Source organism: Lingula anatina, chromosome 3 (assembly GCF_051362555.1).
Source record: "Lingula anatina isolate TDL-2025a chromosome 3, LinAna3.0, whole genome shotgun sequence".
Taxonomy (NCBI): domain Eukaryota; kingdom Metazoa; phylum Brachiopoda; class Lingulata; order Lingulida; family Lingulidae; genus Lingula; species Lingula anatina.
The window spans coordinates 11,864,826-11,883,706 of record NC_141769.1 but is presented as its reverse complement, the minus strand read 5'-3'; the positions used below and the strand labels follow the sequence as shown (position 1 = coordinate 11,883,706).

Here is an 18,881-nt window from a genome sequence, read left to right as displayed (position 1 = left end):
AGTTTTTGGCAGAAGTCTCTGCTCCCCCACTGCTTTTCTAGTCTAAAACTAAGTTCTGTGAACGGTGAAAATTTCTGCATTCAATTTTTAAACAAATCTGGAGATGTACATGAAGAGGCAAAAATCTGCCTCCAGTAACCATCAGCCACAGAATTTGTTATAAATCAAGACTCGAGTTCAACATAGAATTTTATTGAGAATCACTATATACACTACAGTAATATTCAGTGAATATCACCAATTTGACATTTTTGGCCTTCTGATGAAATACCTCTAATACAAAATTCAAAAGACTACATGTGAAATATTCTTAAGAAATGCTTCCTTGGAGCTTCCAGAAATTATCCAAAACACACCAGATATTACATGTTTCTGTGCAGCTTGCCACTGTTGTTCAGATGGCCTGCATGTGGGGATGCATGGGGATTCATACAGATTTTTCACATAGATTTACAAGTGAATCATATTTTCCTATCCAAGAACAGCATTCCTTGTGTTCACTGCAGACTCCAGTGTACATTTATAAGTTCAACAGTTTTAAACAATGCAGGTACACAATGTCACAGTTCACCAACGGTCAACGCGCTGCTCCCATTTTACTATTTTGATGAGATAATCATAATAAAAATTTGAGCATCATCATCATCACAACAGTCCCATTTGTTTCTCCACCATCATGTGAGGCTGGCCAGAAACTTCAGAGTCAGCTGGAGCTAAAAAGAAATATTTGTGTCCTTTAACAATGGAAAAATATTACCATTATCCCCCTTCTCTCTTGAAAAGACGTATATTATGGCAACTTATAATGTTAAATCTTAACCTTCTTGGATCACATAATGCTCAATAATAAAACCATTAGAAACTGTAATTCTTTATTTAAATTCAAGCACCTATAAATTATTAGTGACTTTAAACACAACTTAAAACTCTATACTACATTTCTTTTCCAATTGAAAGTGAAATACTGCACTCACAGTTGAGGATATCTTCATAGTCTATCTCCTCATCCTTTCCTGTTAAAGAGTCTAACATCACATGGGAACTTTGGAGGCAAGGTAACCTACCAATCTAAAAATAAAAAGGTTTCTCTTGGCTCCATTCTTAGAAATAGACAGCTGTCCATAATAAAGATTAAAATTTAATTCCCCAATCTCTTCGCTCTCCCGTTTCTAGCATCAGATATGCATGAATTTCCAAAAAAAAAAACTTGTATGAAGGAAATCCCCTAGCCTGCAATTTTGCATTAACTCCCATGATTGTTTGGGTGTTAATCACTTAAAATTACAGTAATATACATCAAAAACATTTGGCTTCACATTATAACACTTGTTTTAAAGCAGAAATTAAAGACAGCACCATGTTTGAAGTAAATGCAATCCATTATTATATTTAAAATCTGAACATAATGGTGAGTAGAATTCCTATAGTCTTAGAGACAAGCTGGTGTACCTTATTGGCAAAATTCCTTTCCATCTGTAGCCTAAGAGGTGCATGAATTCCCTGTACTTGTCTTAACATTGCAAAGTCCATCTTCTCTTGGTTGGCTCTCCACTGAAACAAACAAGCACCATTCAAAGATTTAGTCTCTTATCTATAGAGAAATACTTTTACAGAATCTGCACCAAAAGTCAAGTATTGAATACTATTATCTTTATTTCATATCTGTGATGTTTTCACTCCCTATTTTCAAATGAGTTCAATACAGGATGCTGTATTAGACATTGCTTTCAGCGGCTGTTGGATTTTCTCTGATATTTAAATAATGTTAATTAGTGTTAACAGACATTGCTTTCAGCATCTACTTGATTTTCTGTGTTCTCTAAACAATGCTTACTGCTGATGTTTAGAAAGTAGATTACAACACAACAGATATCTTACCTCCTTTTCTGAATGCTCAAGTGGATGTGATGCTGTGAGATCATTTCTTACATTCTGAAACCTGGAATGAAAAAAAAATGTCACTTTTTAGTAACCTTATCACGTGCTCTACATATACAAAAGCCAAGGTGTATAATATATAGACCATGGAACTGGCACTGTAAAAGTCAATCTCTGAATGTAGACAATGTAAACAGTTACTGTAAGTGTTGTACCTATCCAGTTTGTTGATAATAAATACAATTTTTTAGAATGCTGAACAACTTACCCCTGATATAGAACATCAGGTACACCATATACACCACCTTTGGCATTGGCAGAGTTAAGACCCTCTGGCCTTGGCCTCATACTTGGGCATCCTTCACTTGAGTTCTACAATCAAAGAAAAACACTTGGATGATTGTGCATATTCCAGGGGTGGATCCAGAGCTATTTTCTGAGTCTTCCAAATTATCATTCTTGGTCCATCATACATTTTGACCGTCTTCCGACAGAAAAAATTAGATGCCCGTCTATGTAAACTTGAAAATCTGACCGTCTTCCGGAAGACACTGAAGACGGTCTCAATCCGCCCCTGTATTTCCATCAATGACAAAGCAAACAACTGGTGCAAGTTTTACAACATTTATAAAGATGTTTTCAAGATCATACCCAACAAAACTGGGAACTCATTCTATTTACCCTCTCCGCGTGACTACATTGTCCCTAATGTTTGATATTAATTCACGAATAAAAGATGTATCAGGTAGCTATTGTCACGGTTTACGAGGTTAACTAATCATACGCACAAAACGCACGCTGTTTGATCACGGTGACAAAGCAAAAATAAACCATGAGTTTTAAGGCACATGCCAAGTAATTTGTACCATGACACGCGCTATGTGTGCTCTCTGTTATAGCAATTACAGCATTCGATTGTTTTCCAAATGATGCAGTTCCCAAACCTAGATTATTTGGAAAATCGCTACTACTGAACACCATCCGTAATGTTTTACCCACCATATTGGAATCTGTCAATACGCAAGACCGGAAGTTAGATGGAATTCAAATTGTCAACCCCTCCACCAAAAGTAGAAAGTGATTGTCCTACAACAATGAATGCTTTTTATTGATATTTATATCATCCTTTTTCATATATATCTAATTTTCTTTTATCCTACTTTATATGCAATCATTTATGTTAATGTTTTTTCTTTCTGTCCATGATATATACCTATACCGCGAAATCTTTAATAGGTGGGGAGAGTCCACAAGGACTAACAGCCGATAACAGTAATAGCTTAGATGAATCAGTTACAGGAAGTTAACTACAGACCTGAAATCGATCACACATAGTGCATAACATTAGATTAGGGATGCTATGGGTAGAAGAACATCTAGTTGTATAGAGGGAATCAGTTGATGAGATAATTAAGAAGCTATCACAAGGAATGTGACACTTAATGAAATGGAATTTACAACTCTCAAGGACGTCATGAAATTTGGACCATCACCTCGATTATCAGCTGTTTTACGGCTCAGTTTATCACTGATATTCTTCATACCCGTCAGCTCAGGTAGGTTGATGTTCTGGATTTAACTGGCTCATCTCTGAGGACAGTTGAACTCTTTTTGTGTCAAATTAAATTACCAAACGCACATAAATAGTCACATGAATTAAGTTTTACAAGACCCCAAAACGCAACAAAACTACATGTAAGTTATATGTGCCATGCCCACTTTATAAATTACATTATAAATTGGAAGCAATCCAACTCATAACATGGACCTTCTGCAGCTGACAGTTAACAGTCACCGAATACACTTGTCAGCAACCACATTCTGGGTAGCAGCAAGAATGCATTACCAAAAACGTTTATTTTTATCCCGGTACAAAGTTATATATATTAATTGTATTGCCTGCAGTGTATGATATCCAAAACCTAGACATTTTTATTGTGTGAAAGTACACCACACATCCCAGGATTTGACAATTTGATCAGAACTACATATAATCAAATCTCATTTTACAGCTATTTTTTTTATCAGGAAGGTTCACATTTCTATATACTTGATACCACATGTTGTCTCCCTGTTTTGTCTAGTGTACTCACATCATAGCCTAATCTACACAGAATGTAGTGGCTTATTGTATGTGGCATCTAGTATTGTTAAAAGAAATTATTGATTTATGATGTTCTCTGGATGCTTGTTGTGAGGAATGTTATCTGTACTGTTGATATAGCCAGGCTCTAGGTTTGACTTTGTAGGCCATGTTGTCAGCTTCACTATACTCAAACTAGCATAAACAAGCATATAGATCTCAATTTACCAGATACCAAATGCATCTGTTAAGGAATTGCAGATGGTTATTTTTGGTAAAACTAGTGATCCTAGATTCATTTTGTATTGGAAAAACTTGATGCCCTGCTGAAATGTGAAGCTACCGGTATCAATAGGCCTGGAAAGTGGCATAGAGTTATGTTACGAATTGAATATTGACAAATGCATTAACAATTACAAATCAGAGATTTAAAGGTTATTTATTTATTTATTTATTTATTTATTTATTTATTTATTTATTTATTTATTTATTGAAATTCATTATCAGGTTTATTTTAAGCTGATATATATTTATCTCAGAGGCTGTCAGTGGGTATGGACTAGAGCTCTTGATTGTAAATAGTGTTAATAAATGTTTTAGTATTTGGTATGGTGTCAGTTTTTGCAGGTCAGGAAAATAGGAATTTTGTTGGATATGTGCTTCCTGATTTCATACTCTGCTAGGCAAGAAGTAGAGGAAGCTTCTACTTCACAGTTAAAAGATAAGAAACTTTGGGAAGTAGGTATCTACATGTCAGAGGACATGTTGTCGCAACACATGGACAGATTAGTCAGATTATTTGGAGGTTTGTCTTGAAAATTTTGTTATGATTGCCAAGGTTGCTATAAAAATGAAATTATCAAGAATCTTGTTAATTGTAAATAAAATATACTGGTAAGAAAAAACTAGTCCTTTCTAATCTTTTGAATGCTGCCACTGCAAGTAGATGTTAACTCTGTGTATAAAGCATAATACCATTGATTTACAAGTACTTTTTATAAAGGAGCTTGTTGTTGTATATAATCTACTGACGGTTTAAAGAGGAAACAGTCTGACAGTTGGGATAAATTATCTGTAAATCATGATTGGTGACCTATTTTCCATCCCTTCAATCTAGTGGTGAATGAAATGTCTAGTACATGTACCAGAACTCCAGTGCAGTGTTGATCAATAATCTTTATCATATATGTCTTCTGTATGGTTTTCAACTTGTGATTTATTTTGGTTATTTATTTGCATGCACACATACAGTAGTATTTCAGGTAGCTTAAACAGCCTATAACACATACAAATAAAAACTGAATAAATAATTTAATCCTCCAGTGCAAACCCACAGAGGTTTCTCTTTGATACAGAAGTGTTTTAGAATAACTATTCTAGCTGTTTTCATTAGTGTAAATGTGATGGCATCAATCCCTTACACATGAGTTTGAATGTTATGATGGGCTCAATCTCCAGAGGGATTTGACTATTATCAGTATTACTGTAAGATGTTTTCTTGATAAAAAAAGATGACCAAAAAAGATAACTTTTACAAACATATCAGGTTTCCCTTCTTCATATTCTTGCAAGCGCAAGCACATATTTTTCTTAGATTTCCATATGCCATTAGGCTGTGGTTCATGATTGACATTTAGAACTGACCAACTGACCAGTGCTGACAACTTAAACCTCTTATATGGCTTTTGCCTCAGCAGAGCTAACTTGCTGAGTTTGGCCAATATTCTGTGGTTTATCTTTAACATAGGTCTACCTACATTTCTTTGCTGTACTCAGCAAGTGGGGCGAAAACCTATTCTCCACCCTGGTTGTTATAAATATAAATCAGGCATGTTAGATTGATAAAAACAGCTTCCTGGTATATTCAAAGAAATAAGTCACCATCATGGCTACCACCTCCTTTTACTTGTAGTCTCTGGAACTTTGACTCTTCTGCATACAGAGTTTGAAAATAACAGGGTTAATCAATGTCTGTACTCACTAGCTTAATAAATAATTCTAAAGGTAGAACTCGGAAGGTGAAAAGAGAAGTTTAGGCAAATGAAGATATAGGCCAAATTATGTGTAGTTAGCAAGAACATATAGATATTGTTATTTGGTATAATTTGGTATTTTAACTAATAAGTTTGCCTAAAGTTATTCAAACTCACTTTCAAACTTGTTTAAGCAAAAGGCAACCAGGCCTTGCTCAAACTTGACTCTTATAACAACACTGCTTCATCAGTATCAAGTAGAACAGAAGTGAAATTATTTTCATTAGAACATTTTCAGTTTGGCCCTAAATAGATAGAGTCTAGATGAAGCACCAAAGATGTCTAAAATGGCTATTATAGATGAAATGTGGTGCTTGTCTGGAAATGACAGGTGCCCTACCACTTTCCAGGCTACCAGGAAAGATGTGCTCATATCTTGTTCAGTGTAATATCCGTAGTTACCTGGAGTAGTGTACACAGGTCAACCAATACCTGGGGTGTGAACAACACTTTAGGATAATTAAGATGCAGGGGATTTCTCAGAATTTACCTTATGGTTATTTTGTTATTGAATTTCGTCCGGGATTAAATCCACGCCTTTCTTCATGATTACAAGTAATTGGTCCTGATTCAAATAATATTCAAATTGATGAATGATTAAACTTATATCATACTTCTTTTTAGAAATCGCACATTTCTTATTGATTTAAACCTCCTGTTTTCTAATATGTTCTGAATTTTAAAAGATGTTTTGTGTTATTTATAAGTAGATTGTCTGATACTCATTAAATTTCAATTGAACTGAACCAATGACTAATGATGTTTGTATTGGAGTGGGGATGACCTCAATGGTATGCATCCTGGTTCAATTATGATTTGAAAAAAGAAAATACAAAACAATGCATTGGACAGGAAGGATGAGTCGACAGGTAATTTGTGTACTTAGTGAACCAAACTAAACATGCCTGTGAATTAACAGCTATATTTTCACTCACTGTTACTGTAAAACACATATGTAGGTGGTGAATTAGTGGTTGGCTTCAATTCTGTGTAGAGCTTTTTATTAGCAAAGTAAATTCTAGCCAAATGCTAACATTATTATTCTGAAAAATCATTAATGTATGATTTTATACTGTTTTACTCACATTCTACATTTGTAAATATACAGTATGTATAATTTAAAAAATTGATTTGACTGAAGTTATGCAGCTGTTTGTGGTACCCCTATTTGCCAGGCATAAAGACAGTTATTTTAATGTGTAACAAACTTCATATGAAGTTGATCTCAGGTTTCTCTAACAGTATGAAGTGTTCTTGAAAACTGATACAACTGCCACCTTCCACAATGCAGTGACCAGTGGTCAGATCATGTGGATAGGATATCAGATAGCTCACACTGAATGAAAATATTTTCTCCTATCAGGGCTTATCAGACTTATGGATGTGAAAGGTTGTTGAATACGCCATGCATAGTTGTATGTAGGAATGCCTCACTGAGAGTCCAAAAACAAAAAAATATGAAGTCTGTTTCAATGATGGTTTATTTATATATGTAGTCTTTACCTCAAATGGTTAAAATAAGGAACGATGGTATATTTTGCCAAGGCAGACTAGCACCCCTCCTCAGTAACGTTGATGTATGTTATTTCAGTATCACAGAGAACAGTGATTCAAAACTGATATATTGTTTCAATATCTGTGAATTAGGCTAATTTTTTCTTCCTTGTGTGCATAGTAGTGTTAATCCTACCAATAACTCAGCCGGTTGAGGTGGATTTCTTTGAACATGTACTTGCACTCTGCATTGCTCAGATTTGTACCTGTGGGTGGCTTTATTTGCTCAGTTCCATTGGTTTTTCTCTCTAATATGGAATGTAAAGGATGAGAACACATTTCTTTGATCAGGTACTTGCACTCTGCATTTTTGGTGCGAGTATTTGGGTGGCATTATTTGTTCATTGGTACTTTCTGTGTACAGTACTAGTATGAGGCAAGGAGGGGGATCAGAGCCTTTCGCCCTCGGGTACAAACTTATAGTTTTAACTTAAAAGAATTTCCAGAGATATTGACAGAAAATAGCCAAGTTGAACTGCCAGGAATGTGTAACAATAATAGTGTTAAGATTTCACAGTGCCTGAAGTGTGCAAACATTAACCTACGAAAGAGGTGCTCACCTGGAAAATGGAAATCCCTGGAATTAAATTACCTAGAGATATTTGTACAAGGCACTTTCATGTTTGTCATATTACAAACTTTGGACCGCCGTTTATGCAACTTGTTTAAAATATTTTCCTGGTGTTCATTTGGTTCTGAAAACAAATTGTCCAATCATGTCAGTTTTATTTCTTCATTATTTTTGCACTAAAGAGTGCAAAAGATATCCAGAATTTCAGATTAGCAAGTCCTCTTTCTGCTACATTTTTCAAGTACACTAAGCATCTGTTGGTACTAGTTTGTCTTTTTAACACTGTAATCTGCATGGCATCACACTTTGCACTAGTTAAATAAATTTAATATTTAAAAGCCCTGTGCATACCTAACTTGGCTAAGGGTGTAATAATTACTGTTATGGAAGCAGATTCCTATTAACAGGTAGCACTGTAGATTATCAGTGATGTAATAGCCTTGGTTAATGGAATTCCCCACTGACTTTTGACCAGGTGCTGATATTCAGGTTGGTCACTATGAAACTCCTTAATAAAACTGATGTCCAAAAAGATGTAAATTATTGTTTTGTCTTCATCATGTATAGATCAAATCATTTAAGAGATGTATGATGTGTTTGCATCTCAGCATGTGTTGGTATTCAAGATACTTGTAGCTGTAGTAGCTTTGATGCTAGCTGTAAGTACTTCATGCTATCGCCATTAGAATTTATGAGAGCATAAGATACTCCACATGTCTCAGAAAGATCAGAGTTTAACCATAAAGATAATTAGCTGAATTATGAGTAGTCATCATTTTTTCTTACATTTGACTGAATAAGTCTTGTAAATGTTGTAATTTTAATACATATTACATTTGAGGAAATTAAAAAAGAAATTCTGTCCTTATAATTTGATAAAATGAATGTACAGGTGCTTTAAACAAGAATATGATATGCCATCCTTGTCAGACAGAAGTCATCAATTTGGCTCCCCAGTAGTTTTACCTGCTCTTCTTACACATGGAAAGAAGATGAATGCATGTACAGTAATTGTCAACAGGTTTCAAGCACTTCAGTTACTTGATATTCAAAAATTCCTTATCTGTTGAAGATTTATCATTTTTTAACTTACCAAAATATTCAGAAAGCTTTAATTATCATTACTAAAATAATCAGAAATTTCTAGGTATAATATTTAAATTTTGAATATGTCTATTATGATATAATTATTTTGTTCAAATATCATGAGCATTTACCTTATAGCATGCTAAGTGGTCTTACCCAATGAAGAGAGGCATCCAAGTTAGTAATAGGACCAGTAATGTTCTTGTGATAACAGTAAGGCTATTGATGTGTAAAGTTTTAATGGAGAAAGGTATAAGATCAGTCTCAACCTAGTTGTAGTCATGATACAAAGCCTACATACCTGGTTTCTGAATAACATGTTCTATTTTCTTTGACCCAGATATTACACCTGGCATAAGGTTAGAACACATGGTCCTAGCCGCCAAGGGGTCTTCCTCTCCTCCTCCATCATTGGTTTTAAACTGGTTTGTCATGGCTTTCGAACAACTTTTTCTTATGTTTGCTTAACTAAGATTTTGAGATTTTAACTTGCTGATTTTTTGTTTATTTTAAATTTTGTAAGTTATAGTGTATTTAAATATGTTTATAAAATGTATACGTCATTTAATGATAAATTAGTCTTAGTAGGTGGATGAGGTGTACATTAATTTTTTTCTGTCCCTTTCTATACAGAGTAGGTTTTTCATGGTTATGCCACAAGCTTACATGTATATCTGCAGTTGACTGTTGCTCCAGGCCCTATATTTTTGACCCAGCACATGATTAAGTGCCTACATGTCCTGCAGGTTCTTAACCTTTTCTTCTGACATGTGATCCACTACAGTGCTTACATTATTGATTTGCAGCTTTGAATATATGTAATTGTTCATAGGTGTCATTATGAAAGTGAAAGTGAGAAAACGTTCCTATTTTCACATTCCGTAAAAAATCATTTCCTTCTGTGGTGTTATTTTGCAGTCTGCACCTGAAACCCTGTGCGTATATCAAGGGCAAGATTTTAAAATAAATCCTGGCACCGTCTTTTGTGTTTGTTTTATCCAAGTGTGCTCTCATGTTCAGTGCACTTGCCACAGATTAGGGTTACTAACTAAACTTTGTTTTGAAGACTGTGGGCTGTTTTTATTGTAAACAAAACTCATATTAAGTTAGCATTTAGTGTACTGGTGGTAGTTTACCTGAATTTACCTCCAAAGTATTATGAACTAACTGAGCCAGTGTTGAGGACAGTACTAGTAATGAGGAATATGGTCTCTGTCTTCTTATTGTCAATTACATTACTAATTGTAGCATCATCTGACCATAACACCACATAAAACTATTTCTCCTGGTCACTTCCTCATTTTCTACGACTGTCTTCACCCTGGCACTTCTGACTCCATGTAATGTATTACATTGGTGTCATGTTGATTATAATGACCAGAACAGTGATGTCTGTAAAACAAACAGACAGTGCATTGATTTCCTATTGGCAAGGCACACCCACATATCTTGAAAGCCACATGTTTAATATGGTTTTTATGTAATGTGTTGCCTTTTCTTTCCTTTTTTTATCGGGGGTAGATTTTTACATAACCTACATATATTCTATACAACATGTGGAATTGTCAGCACTTTGGAGGCTCATTCTAGCATTTAATGATGTAATGGAGTACTTTGTATGATGCAGATATCATAATCACACATGTTTTGTTGTTATCTAATTTAGATTAATATTCAAATAAAGTATACATTACTGGTTTTTTTATGTACAAGTATATCTGCATTACCACTATCAGAATCTAATTTTTCTTCATGAGTCATATGTTGTTTAATGACTCTCTATCATTTGTTATCTATACTATCAGCTTTCCTTGGTTACAACCAGTATTATGCCTACTTTGATAAATTTTTTCTTTAAGGCCTTTCTGATCTGGACAGTGCACATATGAACCCTGAAGTGTCTTATAAAATAAAGCGTTCTTTGCAGACCTTGGAACAGTTACAGTTGTGTATTTTTACTTGTATGATATAAATCCCTTCATCAGTTCTGCAAGGGCTCTTAATTCTCACTCTGTAACAAAAAATGGAAAAAGGAAATGGGGCTTGGTGAGATAAGATTTGCCTGGATGGCTCTGTTTAGACTTCAGAGAAATCATGTAAGTCAGCACTTCCTACTGTGGGAGTGTTTTTAATCATTCACCTTGTGAAAGGAGAGACTAGGATCTGATTCCTGTGGTTTAATGCCAAACACAAGGAAAAATAAATGCTGATATTTTTTATTTTAATTTACTTTCTCCATAGGACTTTTTTATTTTGGAGAGGAAGGGGGGAGGGCAATTGATTGCAAACAATCCAAGAAGATGTTTTCCAAAATGACTTTTTCAACTTGCAACTGATTTGCTTTAAAACTACTCTTTCTGATAGAAAAAGCAAGAAATTGTTGCGCTAGTTTGTACTGCCTTGGTTCTTAAATGATTGCATCCACTGTAAATTTATTCATCATTTCGTTTAGGCATAGTTCATTTTGAATTTCCTGACCCAGCATTTAAGTGTCACAAAAAGGAAATTACTTTTTTGTTATTTGTAAGGCTAATTCTCTCAGTAGGTTAATGGGAGTATTATAAATTCTAGAAATGAAAAGAATACTAATTGCATGAACACGCACCACAACCCCATTGCTGATTTAAAGATTTGGCTGTTTATGGCCTAGTACTTTTTGATTTTTAACAAAAAATGCATGACTGAAGAATTGACAGGCATTTTACTTTTCTGTAGATGAAGTAGATTATCTTTATCTTTATCATTTGACTAAAGTATGTGTTAGTGTGAGTGTGTTAAATCAGTGTGGGTATTATTTGAAACACATGGTGTCACTTAGTTCAAATAGTTTTTTAATGTATTTTATTTTCAAACCACGGAATTTAGAAAAAAAAAACATTTTGAAGATATGGCCATGTTGTCATGTAGATAAACTTTTGTGTATTTGGCTGACAGTCTAGTAGGTCCTTAACAAGTGCCATCGTCAGTTTATTGTTGTACATTCTAGGAACCAAATTACTGTTCAAAGTACTTCCAGGATTTCTTGATTGTGCATAACATGAAGAATGATGCTTCTTTAGGGAATTGTTATTTGTATTTAGTAATAAATCAGTTTAATGATTTTTCATACTTTTCTGATGTTAAGTATCATAGCATGTTCTTCTGTATTATCCCCGAGGTCAGATGACCAATTCTATTCTTTATTACAGTTCATGATTTTGGTTAATATCATGTAATTTTTATTTCTAGGAAAAGGTCACTTAATAGTCCATGATTAGCTTTATCTCCCATTCTCTGCATTCTTATCCACCTAATTAGTTATGATGCATGGTGGGTCCCCATGCATGGTCACTCATGTTCATATATTTATTTCATTCCAGGAAATAATTTGCTGCTGCCTCCTAAGCTGGACATCGGCACCACAGAGGTAGTGTTCCAGTCGGAGAAGAACTTCACACTAAAGTGTATTGGGGAGGCTGAGATGGAATGGGTATACCCATCACACTCTGTAAGTAACGAAACTACAAGCCTTGACCTTCAGAACAATCTCTCTCTTTTATTTTCACCCCAGTGAGCTTTTCTCCATCTTTGATGAAAAAAATATAATGATTTTGATCTCTCTACGTAGATGATCCAAAACATATGATGGACATTTGTTGGTCATTTTGATTGATGGGCAGGCTTATTCTGTTGATTACTCTGCCAATTATTTATGGATTAAGGAGGGGAGCAGTTTGGAATTGACTCCCAACAAAGATGAAAATACCATTATTTTTATCTTCTGAGCAGACTGTATGTATTTGAAGACTCTGACTGATGGTAAATTGATAAGGAATTCACTTAATTTTCTCTAATCTAGACAAAGGATTTACACACAAAATCTTGTGTGGCATCTGCAACTTAAAAGTTAAAGATGAAAATCATTTTTTTTCTATTATCTTTACCGTATAATTCATCTGGAGAAACAAAGTTCACCAATAATAATATTTATTAATAATAATAATATTTATTTATAGTCTAAAATCCAACGTGTTCAGTAGACTTTACAAAAATTATAAAATTCAAATTAAAAGAAAAATATTGCTACTTGTTATAAGATGAAAGGATATATAAAATGGATAAAAAAGAGGAAATTTAAAACTATGACTAAGAACAGTTTTTCTTAAGAAGTGTTTTTTCAAGAATTTAAAGATAATATTGTTTAAAAAGGTGGGTTTTTAGTTCCTTTTTAAAATGTCCAGGGTCCACAATTTGTCTAAGACTGATGGGTAAAATATTCCATTCTTTTGGTGCTGCAAATTTAAAAGCTTTATCACCGTATGATACTAATCTTGCCAATGTCTAAGGCTGCATTCACAACAGTGGACCAAAAAGTCCGCAGATCAAATATGGTGACCCACTAGAAAACTTGCTGTTTTTCCCTTTTACATGTACTGTTATATACGCTGAATAGCTTCCCCACTGGTATTATGCAACAAACATTCAAGTGGGTCTACAATATTTGTTCCGAGAACTAGTTAGTCCGCTGTTCTGAATACAGCCTAAGATTTTTTTTTCGAAACGTGGCATAAAAGTATTATCTATCTTATCTACCTATGCATCCATCCAAACCATCACAGTGTAGAACTGAAATAAAAAAAACAGCTGCATTTAATCTTAATTTTTAAAGAACAGACCACACCTCCAGGCCCCTGTTTAATCATGTACACAATATCTTACAAATAGCACATCTTAGATGAAAGTAGAAGCAATTTTTCTAGGGCCATTACCAGTGAAATTAACAACACACCCACAGTTGATAGATGCCATTAATTCTGGGTATCCAGATGTGTTTCCTATTACAGAAGTCATCATTGCCCAGAACTTTAATGGCTCTGGCCTTTGAAATCCTCCTCTACATACTACCAGACTCTGTGGTGTACAGATGCCTAAAAACATCAGTGTCAGTTCATCACATCATCTGGGAGATATTTCCCAGAAGTAAATACTTGGGTGGATGTTATATATGCTAAATCTTGTTCTAATTTATGGTTTCATTTAGTGGAATATACGCTAATGTGCCATGAATTTCGAACAGTAGAAAATAATTAAATTTGGGAAAAGATCGTTCTGGCCGAAATTCATGAAATGGAGGTGCTCAGAACTTCCGAAAGTTCGAATTTCATGGAATTCTGTCAATTTTGACCGGAAGTTGTCTGTTCGTCGCTAGGCCTTCTGTTATCTTCTCCCGACGATCTATTTAGAGTTACCATAATGTATGATGTGTGAGTGTCGGTAATTGCGACCAAAGGTATACACGTACTTTCACCCGATCACTGTGTATGGCCCATAGATAGAGCGGTACTGTTGTCTAGGGCCGCAAAACAGCATCGTTATCAGTAGTGTCGTTTTTCAAAAGCAATTCTGACAGCCAGAAACTAGTGTCGTTTTTCAAACACGATCCTGGCGCTCAGAACGGGAGTGGACGGAGGGAGAGACGGCCGACGATTAGCGTCTGCCACGACCAGATAACCTTTACTATGGAAGCTTAGTGTTACCGTTGCTCCTTTCCGTGCACTGAAACCGAGACGACAGCCGATCAGTGTCTATGGCGCACGTGCAGGTAGCCTTCATCTGCGATAAGAGTCTTCCGCGACCAGGTTCGTTGCCTTTACCGTTAAAGTCGGGTGGAGCTTTACGCGCGAATGTGTCCTCATCTCGCCGTTCGCGGGTCGGTGTCTCCAACGCATACGTAGCCTTCCCTGCAGAAGCCGGCCTCGGCACTACGGCCTCTCCTCCGTGCGGGGAGGCCACTACGACCGCAGATCGGTATGTGCGGCGCACAGGTAGCCTTCGCCACGGCAGCCGAACTGTGTATTACGGTCTCTCTCCGTCGTGCGCTGCGACCAAGATGACCGCTGATTGTTGTCTGCGATCAAATATACTAGGTTTGGGGGGGGGGGGGTGTGCAGGGCCGTTTTTTTTTTTTTTTTTTTTTTTTCGCTCAGGCAACCCATTCTTAACCAGCAGCATCAACTGATTTCCTGGCGCATAGTTGCGTCAATGTACGCATTTGAAAAGCGTGTATGTTTTGTCATTGAAACCATCTTCAAACAAACGCGAGAGATAGGTAATCTAGGGTAAACCAAAAAGGCAGTTTTTATATTCGTTCAAGGGACTAGAAGATCGTCAATGGGAGATAGTGAGCGATCTGAGCGCGACAATAAGCCAATTTCCACACTAGTTCAAGGGACTTCGTTACTATATTCGTCAGCAAGAGATCATCAGCGATCCGAGCAAGCATAGAAGCTTGGACTTTTTGTCCAGGCTAGAAAACAATATTCATGTAGTCAGCAGGATATGGTTTGCTGGTTTGCGACAGGGGCGTAACCAGGCATACGCACGGATACACTGTGCGTATATAATTTTTTGGCCAACCATGATATTATTCTCTATAAATCTAGTGTACTTTTCAAGGAATATTATCGAAAATCCCCTTCGATTTTAAGTTAATGTCACCTGAATGTACAAATTCTCTGTATAATTTATATATGCACCATTGTTCTGACACCCCTTTTCGTTTGCTTTCACAGAACTGAGGTAAACAATACAGTTACCATCTGAAGTCCGATCTTAATCGTCCATCTAGCTGGAACTTGCTTTACCTCTTAATTAGAGGGTAAAGTGCCCTTCAGCTCACAGGTAGCTTTTGTCTTGAGTGTATCGAACGCGATATTTATCTCAGATAAAAATCTACCTGTGTGTTATTTTCAAAGAGCTGCTCCAGCAGACCTGGGGGCACTAGATAAATCTGATCATCGGGCTAAACAAGGAGCTAATGAAACAAAGGAAGATTGACTTTTCCTGCAAAGTGTCAAAGAATTTTGACACGGAATTGATCCAGCATAACCCTCCAAACTTACGGGATGGCATGGGCATTTTTTACAAAATTTACAAACAATTAAACTTAGATATATTACAATTTTATCCTTTAAAATAATATTATGAGGCATGCACCCGCATGTAAGCTGGGTGATGTAAGTAAGCCCCTAGTTAAATAAATATACCCTTATGATCAAGGCTTTTCCAAGCGAACCGTCCAGTCGTCATTTGGACGGCCGCTGACATCACCGGACGGCCTGTATTTTCAAAGACGGCTAGACGGCCTGCGACTTTTTTTTTAATGACGTCTTGGCTTGTCGGGGCAGCCGTGGACGTTGTAAGAAATTTTCTTAGAGTAATTTGACGTACCTAGCTTTTATGATGCGTCACAGATGAATGGTACTACTTTGTAGTGTACGCTGATATTCAGTTACGCCGAAACGACTTCCTAAAGCTTACAAAGCACAATAAAATGTTGCTATGAACTTTAAGATACACATTCCACGCCGTATGCAGCAGTGACAAGAGTGACCTTCATGCGGTACAAAACACTAAGCAAACTACAGGCCAATTTGTGAAAGGGGACACCTTCCGGACCTTCATATGCACGGCAACTGACAAAGCTGATTGACAAAAAGGAAAATTTCACATTTTCAGGGAGAGATCGTTCGCAATCCGAGAGAGACCAGGAGGCAATTTTCATATTTGTTAAAGAGACTTCGTAAGCCAAAGGGCGAGAAGAGAACGCGATTTTCGTATCGTCAGCATCGCAATCCGAGTGAAACGAGAAAGCTCATACTCGTTCAGTGGCTTTCATTTGCGGAAGATCGTCAGCCGGAGATCGTTCTCGATTGTTTTTAACCCTCCATCCCTCCTCATTTATAATTTTTAAAAATATTTTTCATTTCATTTGTACATTTCAAGGGACTTCATTAGCGGAAGATCGTCAGCTGGAGATCGTGAACGATCTGAACAAGACAAGAAAGCAATAATGGTTATCTTTGTTGCAGCTCTTAATATTGCTCTTTTGTTCTGTTACTGAAGTCTCTACTGTTAATAATGCTATTGTGCGCCTCAGCAAAACTACCGATCGCTATCTCACACCGAATATTGCGGTAAAGAAACAACAGCCCGACAGTACAACTCTTAATAGATTCTCCTGTTATCTGAATGAATGGATATGACGATGTTGTTTAGCGTCCTTAACTAACTGTACTGATCGTTATCTTGCACCTTGGGCCGCACACGTAGTACTCAGGTAAAGGTACGCTAGGGCAACATTGCCGACTGTTAGATCTTCATAAGCGCGAGAATAGCCCGGTGGCCGATTTTAAGGTGTACGAAATTCACGAAATCAAGATCGCGCAAAATTGCTTACTGGCCGAAATTCATGGTCCAGAAAAAACTCCAGACGGCCGATTTTAAGATCGTTCGAAATTCAAGAGCCGTTCGAAATTCATGGCACTTTACCGTAGTCATCATACCCAGAGTTTTGATCAGTTCCCATGCCCCCCCCCCCCCACACACACACACACATACAAACACGCACACCTCAGTGAAAAGTGGTATTAGTGTCCTGACCAGCTTCTCCTGTAAAGGCAGGTGAATTTTTATGAGGAGAATCAGTGTGAAATTGTGAAAATAAATGAACATGTTACGTATGTCAGGTTTACCTACAATGTTAGATATTCAGTTTTTTCTGTATAAAAGACATAATACAGCCCATACGTGATGTTCAACCAAATAAAGTGGTGATCTTTTTTTTTTTTTTTTCATTTGCAGTTCAAAGATTTCTCCATTGAAAACAGAATAAGCATTGTCCACAGCACAGATAGTTCTGGAAATGTTAGTGAACTGACAGTGGGTCCTGCCAAGTACTACGACACTGGAGAGTACACCTGCCGCTACAAACTGTCTCCTGACAACAAGGACGAGTCTAAAGTTTATGTCTATGTCTCAGGTCAGCAGCATAGAAATAATGGCACTGGATTTGATAAGTAAAATGTTCACCAGTTTGTTGAAATTGTTTCTTGCCAGAATGCATCAAATTTGGCTGAATCAATTAAGATAATCTGCGAAGCAAATGCTATTCAGGAGTCAGCTGAGAGGGATTTTTTTTTTAAGTTGGAAGTGTGATTTTTTTTATCGCTGTTAATTATACACTTCACTGTTACTTGGTTAGACTTCCTTACCTTAAATCTAAAATCATCATTGATTTGTGTTTATTTCAGATGAAATCAACATTTTGCTCCCCCATGAACTGTATCCAGACCCTGTAGCTCTTTTCTTGGTTCAGAACAGGCCCGGGATCATCCCGTGTAGGGTATCTAGCCCCAATGCTACGGTCATATTAAAAGACGGTGACAAAATTATCGGTCCCACTGAGGCAGTGACATATGATCCCAGAGAGGGCTTCAAAGTACTTTTTCCAAATGTGTTCTTTGCTTATAAACAACTTGTCTGTGAGGCTTCATATGCTGGCAATGGCCCAGATACCATGTCAGTTTTGACTTTCTACAGTGGTGAGTTTATGTTTTAGTGTAGTGACAGTTGTATGCATTGGTATGTGCACAGGTGTGTGTGTGTGTGTGTGTGTGTGTGTGTGTGTGTGTGTGTGTGTGTGTGTGTGTGTGTGTGTGTGTGTGTGTGTGTGTGTGTGTGTGTGTGTGTGTGTGGTGACAAGTTTCTTCTTACTGTTTAAACTTTTATAAAGCTGCCATTGATTTGGTGATAACAACATAAAATGGATTCAAGATTTGAAGATAAAGTAAGATCTTAAGTTTTTCCTGTTGATGATTTATTTGTACTAGATGTTCAGTTTCTCCATTTTTTTTTT

At 36.3% G+C, this 18,881-nt stretch overlaps 2 protein-coding genes across 5 annotated transcripts in view; one reads left to right on the top strand and one right to left on the bottom strand.

Annotated features, from left to right (window-relative positions):
• Positions 1 to 176: 176 nt before the first annotated feature.
• LOC106159776 (proteasome maturation protein) lies at positions 177 to 2,927 on the bottom strand. 2 transcript variants are annotated; one of them, XM_013536178.2, is made up of 6 exons: positions 2,878 to 2,927; positions 2,147 to 2,250; positions 1,879 to 1,939; positions 1,450 to 1,551; positions 975 to 1,068; positions 177 to 713 (listed from the first exon to the last, which is right to left on the bottom strand). In XM_013536178.2, the coding sequence occupies exons 1-6, from the start codon at positions 2,878 to 2,880 to the stop codon at positions 646 to 648; spliced, it is 432 nt and encodes a 143-aa protein (XP_013391632.1). In that variant the 5' UTR covers positions 2,881 to 2,927; the 3' UTR covers positions 177 to 645. The 2 variants fall into 2 exon arrangements, with proteins under 2 accessions (XP_013391632.1, XP_086864168.1); XM_087008042.1 differs by lacking the exon at positions 2,878 to 2,927 and adding an exon at positions 2,530 to 2,565.
• Positions 2,928 to 3,133: 206 nt separating this feature from the next.
• LOC106159770 (vascular endothelial growth factor receptor 1) overlaps positions 3,134 to 18,881 on the top strand; it is a 32,860-nt gene continuing 17,112 nt past the window's right edge. For 2 of the 3 annotated variants that reach the window (XM_087008039.1, XM_087008041.1), the window contains exons 1-4: positions 3,134 to 3,434; positions 12,565 to 12,692; positions 17,828 to 18,005; positions 18,277 to 18,567. In XM_087008039.1, coding sequence (XP_086864165.1) covers positions 3,326 to 3,434; positions 12,565 to 12,692; positions 17,828 to 18,005; positions 18,277 to 18,567 — 706 coding nt within the window. In that variant the 5' untranslated portion in view covers positions 3,134 to 3,325. The remainder of the gene's footprint in view (positions 3,435 to 12,564; positions 12,693 to 17,827; positions 18,006 to 18,276; positions 18,568 to 18,881) is intronic. The other variant, XM_087008040.1, reaches the window with a different exon arrangement.